The 22205-nt window shown below is 41.9% G+C and overlaps 1 protein-coding gene across 1 annotated transcript; it reads left to right on the top strand.

Annotated features, from left to right (window-relative positions):
• Positions 1 to 565: 565 nt before the first annotated feature.
• Positions 566 to 5046, top strand: LOC18444971 (putative inactive receptor kinase At5g67200). Its single transcript, XM_011629036.3, has 3 exons — positions 566 to 1978; positions 2773 to 3324; positions 4688 to 5046. Exons 1-3 carry the CDS (start codon positions 580 to 582, stop codon positions 4723 to 4725), a joined length of 1989 nt encoding a protein of 662 aa, XP_011627338.1. The 5' UTR covers positions 566 to 579; the 3' UTR covers positions 4726 to 5046.
• The last annotated feature ends 17159 nt before the right edge of the window (positions 5047 to 22205 follow it).

The following is a 22205-nucleotide window of genomic DNA, read 5'->3' as shown; positions in this document are numbered from 1 at the left end:
AAAGCATAAAATAGGAGCAATTCAACATTTTGGGCTTTTAAAAAACATATGGTTCGACACAAAATAAGTCGAAAGCATTTTTTAAAATAGCTCAATTTTGATATAAAAATTGCTAAAAAAAACTTGATTGGAAGTAGATTGTCTAAGGTAGAGTTTTTGTAATTTTCCCTTCGTCTTTTTTACCCATCCATCCAGCTTGCTACTAGGACGGTACCTCCAGCTTCGGCCCCTCCAAGTTTGGGAGCAAACTCTCCATCTTTTCAATTTCAATGCAAATTTCAAAAAATGTAAATGCACATTCGAAAAAACAGAACCCCAAACCTCACTCTTGTTCCATCGGAAACCGACCCTTTTACATTGTTTACCAGTCTCTACTTTTAACTCATTTTCCAACCCGTGTCAAGTCTCTCTCCAGCAGGCACAATATATTGTTGGATTTAGGGCGAGCGGCCTGCCTATGCTGCTCCACCCACGTGACAATGCACGGACTTTTTACTGCCCTGCCCCACCCACCACTTTTTGTTGCTCCCATTCTTATTATTGCTGTGCGTTGCTGCGCTCTTCCGTTAAGAAACGGATATGAAAAGGGGGAAGCAGACGCGGAGCTACGGGGCCGCCACCCTCGTGGCTCACCTTGTCTTCCTCCTCCTCCTCCTGCTGCTGCAGCTCCTCGCTGCTGCTGGCGCTGGAACGAGTAATTCCAGTGCAGAGGGCGATGCTTTGGCGCTGTTGGCCTTCAAAGCCTCTGCCGACCGCCTTGATGTCCTGAGGTTTGTGGTGAAGAAGCGGTGGGACTACTGCGGATGGCCGGGGGTGAAGTGCGCTCAGGGCCGCGTGGTTAGGCTGGTGCTCGAAGGGCTCGGCCTTAATGGCACTTTTGCGGATGGCACCCTGAGCAAGCTGGACCAGCTCAGGGTGCTCAGCCTCAAGGGGAATGCCCTCTCTGGCCCTATCCCTGACTTCTCCTCTCTTTCTGATCTCAAGGGCCTTTTCTTGGACTACAATCGCTTCACAGGCCCGTTCCCAACAGGTCTGATTTCTCTCCATCGCCTTCGCACCATTGACCTCTCTCACAACAACCTTTCTGGCCCTTTGCCGCCAACCCTCGTCGACCTCACCAGACTCTACAACCTCCAGCTCAACGACAACCGCTTCAATGGCACCATTCCCCCTCTTAACCAGACCTCCCTCGCCATCTTCAATGTCTCCAACAACCTCCTGACCGGCCCTGTGCCCATCACAAGAGCACTCTCCCTCTTCAACTCGACATCTTTCTTCGGGAACCCTGAGCTTTGTGGAAATGGGATCGGCAGGCCGTGCTCCCAACTGGGCCTCTCACCCAGACCGTTCTTCATCACCACAGCGCCAGAAGCAGCCCAAGAACCACAGCAGCCAGAGATCGACGGGATCGCGGCACCTCCAAAGAAGCAGAGGAGTAGGAAATGGGTTGCAGGGGCGTTGAGCATAGCAGGGGTTACGGTCTGCTGCTTGTTTCTGTTGGGTTTGGGGATCATTCATAGGAGGAGAAAGAGGAGGATGAATGTGGGAGATGGAGAGGTTGAGGAGAAACTGGGGGCGGCGGAGAAGGCAGCATCAGAGGCAGGGACAGAGGAGAGGAAGGGGTGGAGGGGGATGCAACAGGGTGGGGGGAAGAGCGGGAGCCTGACGTTCTGTGCGGGGGAGATGCAGACATACACACTGGAGGAGCTTCTGAGGGCGTCGGCGGAGATGTTGGGGAGGGGGACGGTGGGAACAACATACAAGGCGGTGCTGGAGAGCCAGCTTATTGTGAGTGTCAAGCGGCTCAATGGAGGGCGCTCGGTGATGGGGAGGGAGGATTTTGAGAGGCGCATGCACACTCTCGGAAACCTGCGTCACCCAAACCTCGTGCCGCTTCGGGCTTATGTCCATGCCAAGGACGAGCGGCTGCTCATCTATGATTACCAGCCCAATGGGAGCCTCTTCTCACTCATCCATGGTTATGATCTGCTCCTTATTCCCTCCTCTCTCACTCTCTCAAACACACAGCAATAATCTGCAAAATTATTGAGCTAGAATTGGATTTGGGGCGTTTCCTCTCTCTCTGTTCCTGTTGAGTCGAAAAGGGATTGGGATGAGAAATGGATTTTTATCACCATATCCTCTTATATTCTTATTTGTTGTGTGAAAAATGGATTTGGGGTGGGTTTTGTCTCACTATATGCTGTTATATTGAGTAAAAAATGGATATTGTTACACAAAAACAAAATTTCGGGCTCGCATTTCTCTCTTTTTTTCTGGGTCTATTTATTTTTTATTTAAATTCAGTTGGCGCTGTGTTTCTCCCTCTGCGTTTCTATTGTGTCCAAATGGATATCAGATTGGGATATGTTTATCTGTCTAGTTTTTATCGAGTAAAAACTGGATTCGGGGCTGGGTTTTATTTCTTAATGTCTAGTTTTTTTCTTGTATGAAATTTGGATTTGGGGCTCTCTTTCTGAATTAGAAGACTGGGGCTCCCTCTTTTTGTTTCTGGTGCATGGGAAATGGGATTTCCTTGTCTGAGAAATGGGGTTTCTCTGTCCGTGTGCATATTTTTTGAGTCAGAATTGGATTTTAGGGCTCCATTATCTGTATATATATTTATAATTGGAATTATATTTTCGGGTTGGTGAGGATTGAATAGGCGTTACTGAGTTAGAATGGTCTGTCTCTCTCAATTGTGTTACGATTTTGTGATCCATGGCGTGGGTGTTTATCTCCCTTTCTCCCTAATTGTGTTAAGTCCAGCAGGCTCTAGATCAGCTCGTGCGAAGCCTCTTCACTGGACCTCCTGCCTGAAGATAGCAGAAGACGTAGCACAGGGCGTGGCCTACATTCACCAGGCATCCCCACTAGTCCATGTCCACGGCAACCTCAAGTCCTTAAATGTCCTCCTAGGCTCGGACTTTGAGGCCTGCGTCACCGACTACGGCCTCACTCCCCTTCTTGCCGACGGTGAGGGCACATCCGATCAATCAGAGGAGACAGCAGCAGGGTACTACAGAGCACCAGAGCTGACAAAATCCAACAAGAGAATGAGCAGCAAGTCTGATGTGTATAGTTTTGGGGTGTTGCTGCTTGAGCTCTTGACTGGTAAGACACCAATGCAGTCGTTTCTGGTGAGCATGGACTTGGCGCGGTGGGTGAGATCAGTGAGAGCTGAGGACGATGGCTCGCCCAACGATGACAAGTTGTTGATGCTGCTGAATATTGCAGTCGCATGCCTTTGCCCCTCGCCTGATCAGAGGCCAACCATGAGACAGGTGCTGAGGATGATTCAGGAAGTTAAAGAGAGAGAAACGGGTAAGTTCATCGCCTCCCCCTATTCTCTCTTTCTACTCAAATTCCTGATACAAACAGAATCCATGTCATTGAACTCCACCCTTCCCCTTGTTTTCAATTGCTCTCTGGATTAAGGGTGGGAGCCAGCTGTGCTAGTTCCCGGCCCATGCCCTTCTTAGGGCCGGACAGCCAAAAATAAACAAATAAATCAATAAAAAAAAAGTTTGTATAGATCGTAGGCTCTAAACAATCAAATTAGAGCATACCTCAAAAATTTCACTAAAAGATGTTATTTTGAAGCTCAAATATTCTCAAATTAATCATCTCGACATCAAGATGCATGGACCGGAGAAAAATATGGATTTCAAGTTTTGGAAATAGTGCATTTTGTAAGGCACTTTGGATTGTCAATTTTTAATATATTCAAATTTTTATAGATCTGTTTGATCTACACTATTTTTAAAGTTTTAAATTTTATAATTGAAGATAAACATATATTTTAAGGCGAATCAAAGATTTACAATATTGAAAAACCACATTTCTCTGCACTATTTGAAGGTTGGCTCTAATTCGATTGTTTAGAGCCTCGGCTCTATACAAACCACACCCTTGTATAATAAAAAAAAAAAAAAAAAAAGAAAAGATAAAAAAGAAAAAGAAAAAAAAGGTGAGGTTTGTATTAAATCAGTCCAAAAAAAAATTAAAAAAAGGGTGAGGTTTGTATTAAATCAATCAAAGAAAAGCGTGAGGTTTGTATACGGTGTCTAAGGTCCATCTCAAAACTATGTAGAAATTGTAATTTTTGGGTTATAAAAGTCCTGTTGTGATATGAAAATTTATTGCTGCCCTCAATTATGAAATTTAAAGTTCCAGAAATGGTGACGATCAGATCTATGAATACTTAAAAATCTTTAAAATGGACAGTTCAGATAATGTGTTAGAGGATGAACTTTTTGGACTAAAAATCCCCTTTTTTTCGTAACTATGAATACTGATGTCGAGATGTTCAATTTGATGGTTTTACAACATACGAAACACCTTTCTCCACTAGACTTTTCGGGTGCACCTTACTTGTACGGCATAAAGTTACACTTTATATAAACCTTTTCCTAAGAAAAAATAAAAGAAAAAGAGGGTTGGGCTGGGCCAGTATTGGCCCTAGCCGGGACACAGTTTGTCTCAGCCGGTACTAGCCCTAGCTCAGGGCCAAACTGCCCGAGCCATTGCCAGCTCTAGTTGGGGTCATGTTTATGTGGGACACGCATGTTGATGTGCGGTCCTGCTCCTCCAGGAGCTTCTATCATCTTGATGGACCTAAGAATTAAATATTGTTTGGTTAGTTTATGATGAATTGATCCCTTTGTGCTACCCAACAAATTAGCAGAGTTTGTTGGAATCGATTTGGAGAGCATGGCAAACTAACAGAATTTGGAGTACCACATCAACATGGGCTCTCATCTGATCACTATTGCCTTCATTCAAACCATGATGGTGCCAAGAATGAGTTCATGTAATTGTAAAGGGCCGTTTTTTGTGTCGTTCCCACCGAAAAATGGGTGGCCAAACTAGTTATGATTTTTGACTTTGCTCATCAAGTTATGGAAATGTGGATCGCAAATTCGACCTTTTGCATGGCATTATGGAAGATGTGGATACCAAAATTATGTAAATGGAATTCAATCTACATTTTTTCTTAAATGTAGATGTTCAACTCATATGAAAACGAATCCGTGGTTGATGAAATCCATTTGTAGTTGATGATTGTATTTTAACCCTCAGACCTAGTGAAATGTTGATGATAACCGAATTTCAATGGAACAGTCACTCTCCTCCTAAACCCTTGCCTCCTCTTGACATTTTGCGATTCTCCGGTGCCGAATATTCCGCAGATTAATTAATGGTTCAAATAGGTAAAAAAATTGTTATGAACGAAGCAGTGTTCCGTGACTCATCCAAGTCCACTTGAACTAAGTAACTTGGCCTTGCCCTAGTGGCTAAAAAATTTTAGAGAGAAAAACTCTTTGAGAAAATATTCTTTGCTATATTTTTTGAATTTTGTTTTTAAAAAAGATTAAAAAATTGGTTAAAAATCTAAAAAAAATAAAAATGATTAATATATTGCTTACAAATGAATTTTTAGATGATCGTGGTAGTTTTTAGAATGATATAATCTATCACATTTTTCTTGTTTTTTTCTTCTTTTTTTTTTTATCTTTTCTAAAATTTTCATGGTATAAATCAAAATTTTTAATAGTCCCTATTTAATAGTTTTTTGGTCCATCTTCCATAGCCTTCTAATGTTTTTAACTCTAACTGCCTTTCGTAATATTTATTATTTTTAGAAAATTTTTATTTTTTATTTTTACAGTGTAAAAAGGGTGTGTTGCCAACTCACTCAGCGGAGTTTTGCAGAGACGGTCACGAAACAATAAAATGAATAGTGGTAACAGCACAATGAAAGGGGAATGGATCAAAGAGTACAATTCAATAGGTGAAATTCTAGCATAAAAAGGGGGAAAGGAGAACTCTAAACAAAAGGGGAAAGAATATTAAAACCGTCAGACAAAAACAATTGCAGAAAATTTTACTCAATAAATACAAAAAATGAGAGAAAGAAAAGGGCACAAAATGATCAATGTAAGGATCAAACCCTAGTGATTGCAAAAAGGGGCAAATATCAGTGATCAAACTCTAATGATTGCAAAAAGGGGCAAAAATAAGTGAACTATGAAACTGGAACCTTAACCTAATTTCAATATTGAATAATCAAATACCTAGTAGATTTAAAAGCACAATACAACAAGCCTAACCCTAAATTGAAACGAAATCAACAATGCAAGCTAAACAACCCATAGGATAGCAACCTTAACCCTAAATAGAAAGAGGACAATACAAGCTAAAATATGTCATCAAAACCGAAAGGACGGAAATAAGAAAGAATAAGTACTGTTACATTTTGAATCAAACTTAAAATGGCTAACCATGATCAGAGAATGGCTAACCATGATTAGAGAAATGGATAATTCGAAAGAAATTAGAAAAAATAAAAATGAGATAAACAACAGAATTTAGCATGAAATCAACAAAGAAACATTAGGTAAAAACTATAAGAAATATCAAACTAGAGAAATCCTGAGAAAAAAAAAAAAAGGAAATAATAACCGTAAAGAAGACAAGAAAGCTATCAAGATTGAGAAGTGGCTTGTTGAAAGTTCTGCAAGACTCTACTAATGGCCCTGTCATCTTTCATCTGCAATATGTAGATGATATACTTCTAAAGGCTGATCTAGATCAAATATAGTGTTATGATTGCTCTTCAAGTATTACCACCATATCTCAGAGCCCAAAATCAATTTTGTCAAGACTAAATTGACCGGTTTATATCGCTACATTGAAGAAGTGCATGAGTGGCTGATTGGATGGCTTGTGGAGTCAAGTCTCTTCCAATGAGGTACATTGGTGTACCCCTTGTTAAGGATAGACTTTTTAGAGCTGCTTGGGAGCCTGTGATTAAAATATTTCAGCAAAAGCTTGATGGGTGGAAATTTTTGGTGGTAGGATCACTCTGATGAAAGCCACTTAGCTAACTTTCCCATTTATTTCATTTGTTGTTCAAAGCACCCGGAAAAGTTAAAAGACTTTGATGAGAAAGTTTATGCGGAGTAGTGGAGTGGATGAATTGGTCTGATGTTTGCACTCTTGTAAGGAATGGCGTGTTAGGAATAAGGAGGCTTAAACTGGTCAACTGAGCCCTGTTAGTTAAATTGTGGTGGAGGCTGAGTACAGAAGCTCAACATCTTTGGAAGATGACAAAATATGAAACTGATGAGAATGTATTATTGACGAAACAACTCAAAAGTAGGAGATCTGCCTCTGCTATTTGGAAAGGAATTGAATTTGTGAGACGTTTTGACCTCATATATTCAAGAATGTTGGATGGATATGGTAAGAAGACCAAGTTTTGGTTTTCTAAATAGATTGTACAACACCCCCTTCATGTCCAATTCAAAGAGCTTCATAAAGTCTCAGTGCAGAAGAATTGTTTGGTGAAAGATGTAGTCTTAGAAGCATGTTGGAATTTGGTGTGGGATATTGATTTTTGTCATATAAGGGTCGATGCTTAGATAGCTGATAAGTTTGCCTAGTTGCTAAGCATATTGCATAGCCACTTTTATAAGCCAGAGAACAAGGATACGCCACTTTGGGCTTGAAACTGATGGACGATTCTCATTCAAATCGCTATATGCCCTTATTAATAGAGATCGGTTTTTTAATGAGGTAAACGATATTGCAAGAGTGTGGGCGCTTAAAATCCCATATAGAGTGAGAGACTTTCTTTAGATTCTGCGTAGACAAAGAACACGCTCAATATGAACAATTATGAAAGAGAGGTATGATTATCATTAATAGATGTTTGTTATGTAAGACACAATGCTTAAGACCAGGACCTGTTGAGACCAGCAAACAGTTTTGGCTTTGGTGCCACTGTGAATGGCATCAACGTTAGTGACAGTGTCGCGTAAGGAATACTCTTGTCACTTCGGATAGACTGAAGAAAGAAGAGAACGAGGAAGAAGGGACCGGCGACAGTGCCAATAGTGTCAACGTTGTTGGCAATGTCATTGGCCTAAAAGTTCCCTGAACTCGAAATAGAAACCATAAAGATTGTGAAGGGCCAACAACGTTTTCCAACGTGTCAGAGGCTCAGAGCCACTAGCAATGGTTTCAACAACACTATCAATGTCGATCTGTACTTTGAGATTCCAGGGAATGCACAGAAGGTACGAAGACAAGAAGACACTACTGGAGCTAGAATTAACACTATTTCCAGTGACATTTTTGTGTTCTAGACCCCAAAAGAAGCGAAAAGAGGCTCGAAACGAGCCGAGACGAACTCCAGGGTGAAGGTGGCCTTTTGGGATGAAGTCCAAAGGGTCAACTTCAATGGCTAGGGTGTAAGGGTAGCTTGACGGGCCCCACGGTGGGCACCAGATTGTTTATACTTAAAAATTCGAGCTAGGAACTTGGTCCCCACCTTGGTTACAGGTGTAAACTTGTCAAAAGAGTTGATAGAAAGGGGGTCCCATCAACTTGCATTTCGAATGAGAATTGGGCCAAAAGACCTAATCCGCTTGGACCGCTAGTAGTGCCGGCTTCCCACACACCTTAGCCTTGGAGTTCGAGAGGAGTTTAAAAATATTTAATGAAAATAAGGGGAATTTTGTGCAGAGCTTTAAAACTAAAGGATAGCTAATAAATGCAAAAAAAAAATCAAAGGAAGCTCTTAAATTCCATTAATAAAATCAAAAGAAAAAAGAGGAAAATGATATCTTAGGTCGGGCCCCTTGGCCCCAACACCCAGAGTCGGCGCCGATTTAGAGTCAATAATTGCACGGCTAGTCCTGGTCCTTCGAGTTTTTATTGGTCAAAGTTATAGGAGGTTTGAAAAGTCGAATTATCCGGACCGCCTTCAGTCTGTATTGAATTGGGTGAGATTCTTAAGTTTTTAGATATGAGGTTCGAGTTTGGTTTTTTAGGAGCTAGATAGGCTTGATTTTGGTCCGGCAGAGCTTGCGCACACTTTTATATAAAAAAAAAATTCGACCTTTGGCTTGAAGAAGAGCCATCTATTTATATGCAAAATAGTTCCACGATCATCGTTGATAATTTTTTATGCAATCTGGGCCGTTCAAATCCTAGCGCTACTTGCAATGACTTCGGTGCCATTGGCAATGGCCCCGAATCAACATTAATTATGGTCAGCACCATTAAATGCTCCAAGATCACGTGATCTTGGCCCGGGTATAACTTTGTGGGCGGGTTGTCAATGGCCCAATGACATTGGGAGTGCCATTGGAGACATTACGAACAACTTTGTGACATAAATCACCACGCCTCATCTTTTGGGCTGTTATCAGTACTGTTATCAGAAGGAGGGAGGGAGAAAAAAAGCAAGAGAAGAGGTAAAGTTCTTGCTTACGCCTTCAGACAACTAAAGTCGCATGAACAGAACTATCCCACTCACGACTTGAAGCTCACGACAGTAGTGTTCGCGTTAAAAATCTGGAGACACTACCTCTACGGGGCCCAGTTTAAAGTGTTCACGGACCACAAAAGCCTCAAGTATCTATTTTCCCAGAAAGAGCTGAACATGAAGCAAAGAAGATGGATGGACTTATTGAATGATTATGATTGTACAATTGATTACCAACCGGGCAAGACTAATGTAGTAGCCGATGCCTTAAGTCGAAAAGCTGTGGTCTCTGTGGTACATTTAATGGTTCGAGAAATAAAGTTGTTAGAGGATGTGGTGGAGTGGCATCCATCTCAGCCCCATAGCGAGGGGGAAGGAATGCTGTCATGTTTAAGGATGGAACCCCAACTCCTTCAACAAATTCAAGCGATCGAAAAAAGAGATCCCCAACTGATAAAAATCCTCAAAGAACTGAACATGGAAGGAAAAGGAGATTTCTTTGAGCAGTGATGACTTGTTAAGGTTTAAAGGCCGAGTGTGTATTCCGAATGATGAGAAAAAAAAAAAAGGGTTGTCCTATAGGAAGCACACCACTCCCATTACACGGTACACCCAGGGAGTACAAAGATGTACCAGGATTTGAAAAAGACCTTCTGGTGGAACAACATGAAGCAAGATGTGGCACATTTTGTCGCTAAGTGTTTGACGTGCCAGCAAGTGAAGGCAGAGCATCAAAAACCTGCTGGATTGCTACACCCCTACCCATACCAGAGTGGAAATGGGAACACATCGTGATGGACTTTATTTATGAATTACCAAGATCAAGTGCATGGCATGATAGTATCTGGGTCATGGTGGACCGATTAACCAAAGCTGCTCACTTCTTATTGGTTCGCACAACCTATGCCTTAAACAAGCTAGCCTAGTTGTACATAAAGGAAATTGTGAGATTGCACGGAGTGCCCTTCGGCATTAGATTCACCTCCAGATTTTGAGCAAGTCTGCAGTCAGCTTTGGGAACCACACTTACTTTTAGCATCGCTTTCCACCCCCAAATAGATGGACAGTCAGAGAGAATCATTCAGCCCTTAGAGGACATGTTGAGGGCATGTGTCACTGACTTTAAAGGGAGCTGGGAAGACCATCTACCTCTGATAAAATTTGCCTACAACAACAGTTTCCAAGCCAGTATTCAGATGACATCTTATGAGGCCCTGCATGGAAGAAAGTGTAGGTCACCCATCTGTTAGGATGAGGTGGGCGAAAGAAGATTATTAGGGCCCGAAATATTTCAGATAACTTCTGAGAAGATTGCCTTAATTAGAGAGCGGCTTAAGACAGCCTAAAGTCGACAAAAGAGCTACGTCGATAATCGCCAAAGAAGCCTCGAGTTTGAAGTTGGGGATCGAGTCTTCCTGAAAATATTGCCAACCAAGGGTGTTACGAGATTTAGTAAAAATGGGAAATTGAGCCCACAATTCATTGGGCCTTTTGAAGTCTTAGAAAGAATTGGACGCGTGGTTTATCGACTTGCTCTGCCACCTGAACTGGCAAGCATCCACAATGTCTTCCAGATATCACTGCTAAGGAAATATCGACCTGACCCGTCCCATGTCTTGGAGTATGAACCAATCTCATTCAAGGAAGATTTGACCTATGTTGAACAACCAATTGGGATATTAGACAGGAGAGTACAAGTGTTGTGCAATAGAGAAATTTCTCTGGTCCGAGTACAATGGCTGTATCATTCAAGTGAAGAATCAACATGGGAACGGGAGGATGAGATAAGGGAGAAATGCCCCCACCTTTTTAGTTAATGTTGATATGATTTTGAGGACAAAATACCTTTTAAGGGGGCGATGATGTAAGGGCCACAATTCGATTAAACCGGACTACTTGTGGCAGTGGAGAGAGAGAAGAAAAATGCAGCGCCGGCTGAGTAAGAAGGAAAACGCAATGTCGGCTGGGCAAGAAGAAAACGTAGCGCCGACTGAATAAGAGGAAACACAGTGCTGACTAGGTAAGAAGGAAAATGCAGCACCGGTTGGGTAAAAATAAAACGTAGAGCCGGCTGAGTAAGAGGAAAACGTAGCACTGACTGGGTAAGAAGGAAAACGTAACGCCAGCTGAATAGGAAGAAAACGTAGTGCCGACTGGGTAAGAAGAAAACGCAGTGCTGGCTGAGCAAGAGGAAACCGTAGTGCCGACTGGGTAAGAAGAAAACGCAGTGCTAGTTGAGTTAGAAGAAAACGTCGCGCTGACTGTGACCCAATGCCGACTGGAAAAGGGAAGCAAAGTAGAAAGAGCAGCGCCGGGAGTGTCTTGATCAAACATACGGCCTCCGTACATGTCAGCGCCGCTACGTACGTGTCAAGCAATGAGGGATTGTGTCAGCCACATGAATCTCACCAGCCGTGAGCACTTAAGCTCTTTGACAACTAGTTTTCTTCATTCTACTTCCTCTCTCCCCCTAAGGAGTTCACTGCTGCCCTTAGATGATAACCCACTGGTGGAGCTTAAGGAAAGCTCATAGCGGCCGTGAGTGAGGATTTGAGACATTATGAGAATTCAAGGTAAGTGGGTTTAGTTTCTATGCATCCATAGTTTTTGTATAGAACAAATATTTAGAATGGGTGAGATGATAGAATGAAAATGTGAAGAATGAATAGGTTAACATGAGGTTGAAATTTCAGTTTTGGTGTTTCTCAATGCCATGATTGTCTTTACCACGTATATGACCTTTTTATTTATGGACACTCATGAAATTGCTTACTGTGAGACTCCTTATCATGAACATGGTTTCAAGCCCCAAGTGTAGCTTGACTAGGAAATATGAAGTGTTCTTTAAAAGCATGTTAACTTGAGATTATAAATTTTCATAAATGTGACTGTTTTTCCATCAATGTGTTTGATGGCCAAATGGCATCTAAATGAGACCAAACCTTTCTTGAATGAAAGGCATGTATGTCTATTTTAAGTCTTCATTTTATGTCATGATGAAATTTCGCTTGGAAGAAAAGATATGGCCTAAACTGTCGAGTCATGACACTGCTCACAGTCGCTGCTAATTCCAGCAGTTGTTGCCTCCCTTAGGCAAACGGTGTCCAAAAATCTTAAAACTGCCACCATTAGAAAGGTTTATGAATGTAATCAAAGTTGCATGTTTTGAGGTTTTTGAAATTTCCCACGGATTTTGAATTATGACCCGAAATGTGCGAGTATGTCGCTGCGTACTGTTGCAGGGAAGATTTCTAGCAACTAATGCTCAACTTTTACTGAGCTATTGACCATCAAATGGCCCCCAAATTCTTTCAAATTACTATCTTTGTAAAGGTCTGTGTATTAGCTCAAAGATTCATGTTTAAGGCATTCTGAAACTCCCTCAAAATCGGGAGCTACACCCTCGCAAGTGGGGCATGTCACTGTTTCTTGTCATTGCATCATTTTACCAACATGTGGCGCTAAGTTAACTTGATATATGATAAATGTGAATATGATAAATTCCATGAGAATGCAATAAAGATATGTGAATGATGCCGTGTAAACTGCGCTTTGTGAGAAAGAGGGGCCACGAGTGCGATAGTGATGAAATGAATTCATAATGAATGCCAAATTCTACTGAGAGGGCTTATGTGTAAATGCTCTGAGAAAGCTTATGAAATGCATGTATTTTAGTTAATGCTATGACTTTATGATGAAATATGATTCATCTGTATGAGACATTGATTTATGATAGTGTGATTCATCCATTATGAGGCATTGTATAGGCCACTACGCGGTGGGACACTCACCAGTAGTGGATATTTTTATGATATTGTGATGAATTGGCCACTACGTGGTGGGACACTCACCGGTAGTGGATATTGTTACGATACTGCGATTAATGACCAATGCTTATGTTGATATTGACCATTACGCAGTGGGACACTCGTTGGTAGTGGATACTGCTATAATATTGCTTGCTATGTGATTGGACACTCATCGGTAGTAAGGAAAAAGATGACGGCATATCTCCTAACCTGCATAACGATAGAAGCAGGTTAAGGGAGAGGATAGAGGTCGTACCCTAGATTTATGAAATGAAATGATTGATACCTTGCAAGCTAAGGGCCTATCGAACCCCCAATGCATGCTGGGGATTGTGTGTATGTGTTGAGGATATTACGAAGTGGATTAACCCACTTGTCATTACCCTCCCTCCTGTACGATGGTAGAGGTCTTAAGTAATGGGATTGGCATAGACTGATGGATAAGGCATCTACTGTGGGAGTAGGTGATTTAGGGAGTGAGTTGATAAGAATTGATGGTTAGGTGCCTCAATCTCGCCCTCTTGATCCTTTTGGGGATCGAGCGGCACGTGTTTTGGGGATCGGGCGGCACGCGTCTTACGTTTCAGGGATACCCGGGATGTTTTTAAGATTGCTCTCTCTGGAACCTCATTCGAGAACGGGGGCAGGTGTTACCAACCAGTGAGAGAGGAATTTAAGGTGGGTTCGAGACTTACTCGGGCTGGCTCGTGTGGGCGCCCTCTTAAATCACGAAAAATGCCCCCCAATAATAAACTGGTTCGAATTCGCCTCCCTTGGCTTTTATTCTTCTTGTTTTTTGCAATCACACACTTATGGCAAAGGTTATAAGACAGGTGGGTCAGACGTCACCCTTTTCCTCTTTGATGAACATACACAAGCATGTGCATTCAAAAAGAAAAATAAGAGAAGAAAGATGGGGGAGAGAAGAATTCCACTGAGCGGGAGGATCAGAGTGTTGACTAAGCTGATGAATAATTGGCCTAACGTGGTAGTAAAATGGGCTTGATAATTAAGACTGGGTCACAAGATTACTACTAGATGTCATTACCAGTGCCAACTAGCTAGGCATGATGGTTAGTCAGTCGTGGCAATAAAGCAGGCCAAGTAATCCTGACACAAGACTACCATCGGGGGCTAACCTCAATCCATAAGGGGCTAACCTCAATCCCTCTTAGTCGAATGAAAGAGTAACATAATGATGGTTATGAAGAAAGAATAAGAAGTTTAGTAAGAGAAGAAGCGAACAGAAGGAGGGAGGGAGAAAAAAAGGAAGAGAAGAGGTATAGTGAGACGTGGTGATTTATGTCTGAGGAACTCTTTCCTTTTGAGTTCCCCCACTGTTCCCCCAAGTTGGGCTTCGCAAGCCACTGAGCCTTTTTCTCAAGCTTCGGTTTGACAAATCGGTTGAATGTCTCTTGTAGAGTGGGAGAAGATGTGTTGCTTTTGGCAGCAAAAACCATGGAATTTCAGCATTTAAGAATCCAGCTCTTTGAGCTACCATCCTTCTTATTTGCTTCCTATGTCGTTTGTTGGTGTTGCATGATTTGAGCTCTTGATTGAGGGCCTCGAAATCTAGGCACTCCGTGGTGAGGTCAGTGAGAGACCTTGAGAGTGAAGAAGGGTTGGAAGAGTCAGGGATAAAAGAAAGGACAGAGCTTTTAAGATCATCACTTAAATTAGACCGAATCAGGTTGCCTTTGGGGTCATCACCTGAATTGGACTCAAAGAGGATTTGAACATCTTTACTCTCATTAGATGTGATCAATGATCTTTTAGTGTCATAACCCTTGTTGGATGACAGCAGAGGATCTTTAAGGTTTTTACCCTGCGTGGACCATTGAGGGGTGATTTTAGAGTCTTCACCTTTATTAGACTGTTGCGGGGTGCTTTAAATGTCCTCACCTATATTGGAGGAGTTTTGCGTTGTTCTCACAGTCATGTATTGACCACCCTCCGCAAAAAGAATTTCCCTTGGGACGAAGTCATACAAAGTAGGAAGATGGGGAATAAGGTGAAGAAATGCCTCTTTAACTGGGAGCTGGTGGAGCTTTGACTTGCGGTGTCAAGATTTGGCAGGTTTCTTTTTCTTGACCAGTTTGGCCTTTTGAGCTTGTGGCAAGGATACCACATTTGCTCAGTGAACAGCCTCCCTATTAAGGCTTTTCATTTTGCCACGACCATGATGCACTTTCCATGATTCGTGGGCCTTGACATGGGCTCGAGGGAGGACGAGAGCTTGGACTTGTTCAAGAGTTTTGACCCCATGAACTTCCTTTGAAAGTATAGGTCACATGTTTCTTATGACAACCTCACCACTTTTTATGTGTCTTTTCAAGATATCCCGAAATCCCCAACAACGATATAGATCGTGTCCCTTGAATTGATGGTATTGGTGTTTATGATGCAAATATGACAGATCTTCCGATGAATATCTCTTGATTTTAACACCTTAAACTAAATGAAAATGTAAGAAATACAATGGTAAAGAAAGTGGGACAAATCTAATTCAGATCCGAGGCCAGATTTGCTCGAAAACGAGCAGATCTGCTCTTAGATCTGTGGCAGGGCCAGCATGATCCATAGAATCTAAAACACGATTTTAAAGCAAATAATCAGATCAAAATGAAATTAAAAAAGTAAAGAAGAATAAAAAAGAAGAAAGGAAAATGATACCAAACCGGGCCTGACTCCTGAGCCTTTTAGAGCTTGCCCGTATCAGAACCGGTCATCTTTTGTCTCTCTGATCCGATTATTAGCCAAAAAATCTTGATCGAGTAGGGTGGTTGTGCCCTAGAAATGGCTTAGAACTAGGGTTCTCAAGCTTAGGTTAGATAAAGTTTTTCTCTCTGTCTCAGATCTCTATCTCTTGCAGCAGTCTAGGGTTTTTTATTCTATCCTAGATTTTCTCTCTCTCCTAGGGTTTCTATCTCTATCATTTTCTTTTCCTGAAGTCTCCTCCTGTTTCTCTCTCCGTCCCCCTCTAAATAGTCTCGAAAAGATGCTAAAAGGGGGGACCAAAATTGTTGGGGAGAATATCTTCCCGCAACAAACAAATCCCTCGATCAAAGATCCACCTTTTGGGGGTCACAGATTTGGACGACACGCCTAGTGTCGCCCCAGTAAAGGTCAAAAAACATTTAAAAAGCCAAAAATCTAATTTCGGGGGAAAATGGTCTGAGCGACTGGACTGTGTTGACCAAATCTGGACGACACTGCTCGTGTCGTCCAAATAAAATTTGGTAATTTGTTTTTTTTGTTTTACTTTTAATGCATTCCCCATCCTCTTTTGAAGCTACCAGAAAACATTTGGGTCAAAACATATTCTTTTACTATTTTTAATGATTTGTTTGGTAAAACAAGACATTTATTGGAATGACTTGGGTGACACTGCCAGTGTCGCCCAACTCAAAACTTGTCCAAATTTCCTTTTTCATTTTGAGTTTATTCCTTAGTCTCTTATGAATATCTCAGAGAAAATTTAGATAAAAAAGGATTTATTTACTATTTTTAATGACTGTTTTGGTAAAACAGGGCGTTTACAAAAATCTAGGTCAAAACAGGGTTTTTGCAAGGTTCTGGGTCACAAGATAGGTTGTGTGGACTATGGATTTGGGTTTACTAGGTTAATTGTGATCTTAAGAGTCCAGAAACCATAGAATTTACTAGTTTTAAAATGGGGTGTCTACAATTGCCCCTCTTTGGCACTCCCTGTCCTTCGAGGGACAGGCAAGTGGCAAAGAAGTAGACACTTTGGCTTTCCCTATCTTTCGAGGGGCAGGTGAACATCAAAGATAAACCAGACATTTAAAATTTGCCTAAAGGGTGTGGATTTGCAAGAGTGTGGAAGATTTTCTTGAGTACTATGTCTTCTTCTCTGAATTGTCGAGGAACAACTTTTCTTTGGTATTCCCTCTCAGTTCTACGCTGGTAAGCAATAATATTCTGTGTTGCTCGTAGTCGTTTTTCATCCAAATTAATGAGGGCAGTGATTCGTGCTTCGATCTTTTGTTCCTCGTATGAATTTTTATGAAAAAAGACTCAGAGAGATGGTATCTCAACCTCGATAGGTATCATTACTTCCATACCATACACCAATGAGTATGGGGTCATGCCAGTAGGAGTCTTCTCAGTTGTTCGATAGGCCCATAGAGCGTCATTTAGCTTTTCGTGCCAATCTTTCTCGCCTTCTATGTCTATGATTCTAAGAAGTCCTTTATTTGTGGCTTCTGCTTATCCATTTCCTTGAGGGTAGTAAGGTGTGAAGAATTTCTGTGTTATCCTAAACCTTTTGCACACCTTAGTGACTTTTTCATTTTTGAGAATGGATCCATTGTCAGTGATGATTGACTCAAGAACACCGAATTTAACTACGATATCATTCTTTATAAAACGGGCAACAGGTTGGCATTCAATTTTAACAGATAATGCAGCCTTTACGCATTTGGTGAAGTATTATGTAGCCGTTAATATAAAACAGTGGCCGTTTGAGGCTTTTGGTGATATCACTCCAATGATATCAAGACCCCACATGGCGAAGGCCATACGGGCGGTGTTGAGTTGAGTGATATGGATGGTGCATGGATGAGGTCTCCATAAAGTTGACATTTGGGACACCTCTTGACGAACTTCCAGTAGTCTTCAGCCATGATGGTCCAGTAATAGCCTTGGCGCCTGATTTTCTAAGTTAAGGCGACTGCCTTAGAATGACCTCCTTCATTGTGCAACTCTGTTAGTACTTGGTTACTTTCTGGCTGATCGAGGCACTATAGAATGATGCCATCGAAGGACTTTTTGAATAGGAGATCACCTCTTACTAAGAATCCCATAAAAAACCTTCGAAGGACGTCTTTATTCTTTTTGATGGCTCCTTTGGGGGTATAAACCATCTTTTACAGGGACAAAACATCGTGGAACCACGGTTTTGTTTTGACTAGCGCATTTGAAACCATGAAAGATATCTCCATTATTATCATTCTCTTGCTCTATTTCTTTTTCTATTCACAGTGGAGAAGGGTCATGTTTGTTCCTAATATAGAATGTCAATGTGGTAATTTCTGGAGTAATATCAACCATCGAAGCAAGGGTTGCAAGGGTGTCGGCGAACCAATTATTTTCCCTAGTTACATGCTGAAAGGTGATTTTCTTAAAATATGAAATAATCTTTTCCCCCTTTTCTTGATTGGGTTTGAGTTTTTCTTCATTCGCCCTCCGAATCCCTTGAACTTGGTTTGTGACGAGTAAAGAGTCACCAATCACTCGTATTTGCTGGATTTTCATTCTCATGGCATTCTCAAGCCCGACAATCAAGGATTCATATTTAGCAATGTTATTGGTACATGAGAAATTCAATCTGATGGTTGTTGTCATTAAAATCTTCTCAGGTGAGTATAGTATAACTCCTACACCTAACTCGTACTCATTCTTTGCACCGTTGAAGTCTAGCTCCCAAATTGAGTCCTCAATTGTGAAGACGTCCTCATCAAGGAGATCCGTGTTAACGAAAAATGTTATCTGGTAGTGTGTGTTCTGCTAACTGGCCAGCAATGGCTTGTCCTTTGACCAATTTTTATGTGACATACTCGATCTCGATCTCGCTCAATAGCAATTTCCATTTCTCCAAACATCCGTTAAGGATTGGTCTTTCCAATAGGTACTTGAGTAGGTCAATTTTTTATATGAGTTTGACTGAATGAGATAAGACATAATGTCTTACTTTTTACATGGTCCATACAAGTGTTAAGCAATGCTTCTCCACATCCCTGTATCTTGTCTCATAGTCAACCATGGTTTTCCTAATATAGTATATCGTTTATTCTTTTCCATGGTCGTCATATTATCCTAGCATTGCCCCCATGGTCTTGTCTTTCACTGACATGTATAGGAACAAAGGTTTATCTGGACTAGGAGGACTAAGGATGGGAGGTTTGTTGAAGTACTCCTTGATTTGATCGAATGCCTCTTGGAATTCATTGTCTCATATGAATGGGGTGTCCTTCTTAACGAGTTTATTGAATGGTGCACACTTATCTGCCAGTTGTGAAATGAAATGCCTTATGGCTTGTATGCGATCTTGAAGCCCACGGATTTCTCTGATGTTCCGGGGAGGAGGCATTTCAGTGATGGCTCGTATTTTGGACGGGTCCACCTCAATGCCTCTTTGGCTTACTATAAAGCCTAGTAATTTGCCGGATTCAATTCCAAAGGCGCATTTTTCTAGGTTGAGTTTGAGTTGATGTTTCCGGAGTCTTTCGAAAATAGTTCTCAGGTTAGTGAGATGATCAGACCTAGTCTTTGATTTGACCAGGATGTCGTCGACATAGTATTCCATAATGGTATGCATTAGATCGTGGAAGATGCTAGTCATTGCCCGTTGATAAGTTGCTCTTGCGTTTTTGAGACTGAAGGGCATGACTTTGTAACAGTAGGTTCCCCATTGCATTATGAATGATGTCTTGGTTTGGTCTTCTTCTGCCATGACGATTTTGTTCTAACCTGAGAAGCCGTCCATGAATGACAACTTCTTGTGATCTGCAGTGTTGTTGATAAAGGTGTATATGTTTGGTAACAGAAGTTTGTCTTTGGGATATGCCTTATTGAGGTCTCTGTATCGACACACACTCGGATCCTCCCATCTTTCTTGGGTACGACTACTATGTCGGCCAACCATTCTGAATAATCGACAGGAGTAATGAACCTTGACTTGCTCACTTTGTCAATTTCTTATTTTATTTTGAGCTCAAGGTGGGTATTTTGACGTCGGATTTTTTGCCTTACATGCTTCGCCCCTTCGTTGAATATTTGGTAATGTTGAACCAATGTGGGATCTATCCCTAGCATATCATCGTATGACCAGGCGAAGACATCGCGATATTCCTTAAGAAAGGAAATCACATTTTCCTGTTCCTTTAAAGATAACGGGGTTCTAATCTTGGTTAACCTTGAGTCCTTCTCAGTTCCTAGGTTTAGGTCAATCGTCTCTTCGATGATAGCTGTTGGGTCACCATCGAACCTCTTCTTGAATTGCTCAACATGGAAAGTAAGTTCCTTAGTTTGAGAGATTTCTTCAGATTCTTGACTCTCTTAATCTTCATCTTGGGCGTCCAATTCATCGTCTTGGGCATTATGCACCATTATTGGGCTATCTTGAGTGAGCGTTGTTCTTGAAAATTCTTTTTCATTATTATCAGCTTTATCATGTTTTGGATTTTCCACGGTTTTTGAAATGTCGCAAGAGGTGTCCCTTATGGGACTCGCAAGAGAAATGTTAGGGACTGCACATGCATGGTGGTTAGATGGCCACCCTGTGCTTATCCGTTTTTTAGCACCAGGGCTTGAAGGTGCCGCTGGTATGCCTCTAGTGATTCTCGAGATAGAGGAGTGATCGACCAATTATGTTCCTGAGTTTGAGTAGGCTGATGAGCACGCTTGGCTGTGTTAGAGCCGATTGTGCATACCTTCAAATCCAAGTCAACGAAAAGGTCTTTAATTCCCAATTCTTGTGTGTGCTGAGATGTGGAAGAAGAGTTATTCCTTGTTGAGGAATCAAGGATCACCTTTGGCCATTTTGAAGGACGGGCATCGAGAGGATCTAGGCTTTGAATGCCTCCGGATACAAAGCCTGGAGAGCTTGAAGGCTTCATCGGGCTTTGAAATAAATTGAGAGAGCACCCGAGTCCTCTTCGATCCCCATTTTCAGTTTTGGCTTGGGGTGATTAAGAAATCGTCTCTGTTATGCCTGGCCCTTGGCTCCCCAAGCCTTGGTCTGGTTGGAAGCCTTAGAAGAGGAGCATGTGCCAAGCTTTGAGGGACTCGAAACCATATCAATGTTGACATTGGATAATGTCCTCCATCAATGTAGATGTTTGCATAATTTGAGGAACAGGGTCGCCGGCCTTTAGGCGTAAGGTGGCACAATGAGCTTGATCGAAGGAACCAAGTGAGATTTCTCCAAGCTATGTAAGGATTGAGAAATGCAGGGGGTTCAGCGCATACCTTTGCGAAGCCATTTTTTGTTGGAAATTTGAGGCATTGATGAAGCGTAGAGGCGACCACGAGGTTTTCGTGCATCCACGGTCTTCCTAGAAGCATGTTGAATGAAGCTTTTATCACTGGACGACCGGATCGATCTTAAGTGTGAGAGGCAGTATGCCTTCAACTTGTCTCTTGGTCCCGTTGTATGCAACGATAGTTACTTGACCCGGCTAGAAGTCATTCGCACTTTTGCTTATTTGCTTCACCGTTTTCATAGGGCATATGTTTAGGGATGGCCCATTATCATCAAGCACTCTCCGTATTTCATATCCTTGCATGAAAACAGTGGTGTACAGAGGTTGGACATGAAAGCGGTTGAAGCTGATCGGGATGTCATCGTCGGTGAACACGATTGGCATTGGTGTCATCAGTTGGTTGATCATTCCACACAATTCATCCGGCTGTGTGTTGCTCGAGATGTGTGTCTTAGCGAAATCCCTTTTGATCTAGCCTTTGTGTGCTGGTGAGTTAGAGAGTAGCTCCAAGATGGAGATTTGAGCCTGGATCTTCCCAAGATGAGTAGGAAGATCGTAGGTGGTTGCAGATCCTTGTGTTTATTTATTCGGCTCGTGATCTGCGACTCCTGTTGGTTGTTTGGCTTTTGAAGTGTTTCCCATTCTTTCATTGAGAGTGTCGGCCATCAGTTGAATGGGTTTAAACACTCAGCCTCTTCCAGTTGTGGAATCAACCTCACCAGCCTGAAGCTCGATAGGGTCGGCCCTAGCAAGAGTAATGGGAGACTTTGGGGTGTTAGCCCCTTGTTTGGAAGATGACACATTTTCATTGGTCATGACAATATAGATTTCTAGCATTTCATCTTCGCCTTATTGATCCCATTTGGGCAGGTTGTCGAGATTCGAAGATGAAGACCTTCTTCTCAAAAGGCTGAAAAGATCTTCTTTGGGCTTTTGAAAGTGATGATCGCAAGCAAATATGAATTGGTTGGGATCATCTTCTGCGTCTCCACTCTCAATCATGTGACTGACAATGTTCTCTTTTGTGTTGTCATGAGCTCCCTGTTTTTTGGTAATTGTGACTATATTCTTAGAGCTAGGGTTTGTGAAGATACCCATCTTTGATCAGGCTCT

This window comes from Amborella trichopoda, chromosome 13 (assembly GCF_054954075.1).
Source record: "Amborella trichopoda isolate Santa Cruz 75 chromosome 13, AtrichopodaSantaCruz75HAP2 v2.0, whole genome shotgun sequence".
NCBI lineage: Eukaryota > Viridiplantae > Streptophyta > Magnoliopsida > Amborellales > Amborellaceae > Amborella > Amborella trichopoda.
This window is presented reverse-complemented; position numbering and strand designations above follow the sequence as displayed.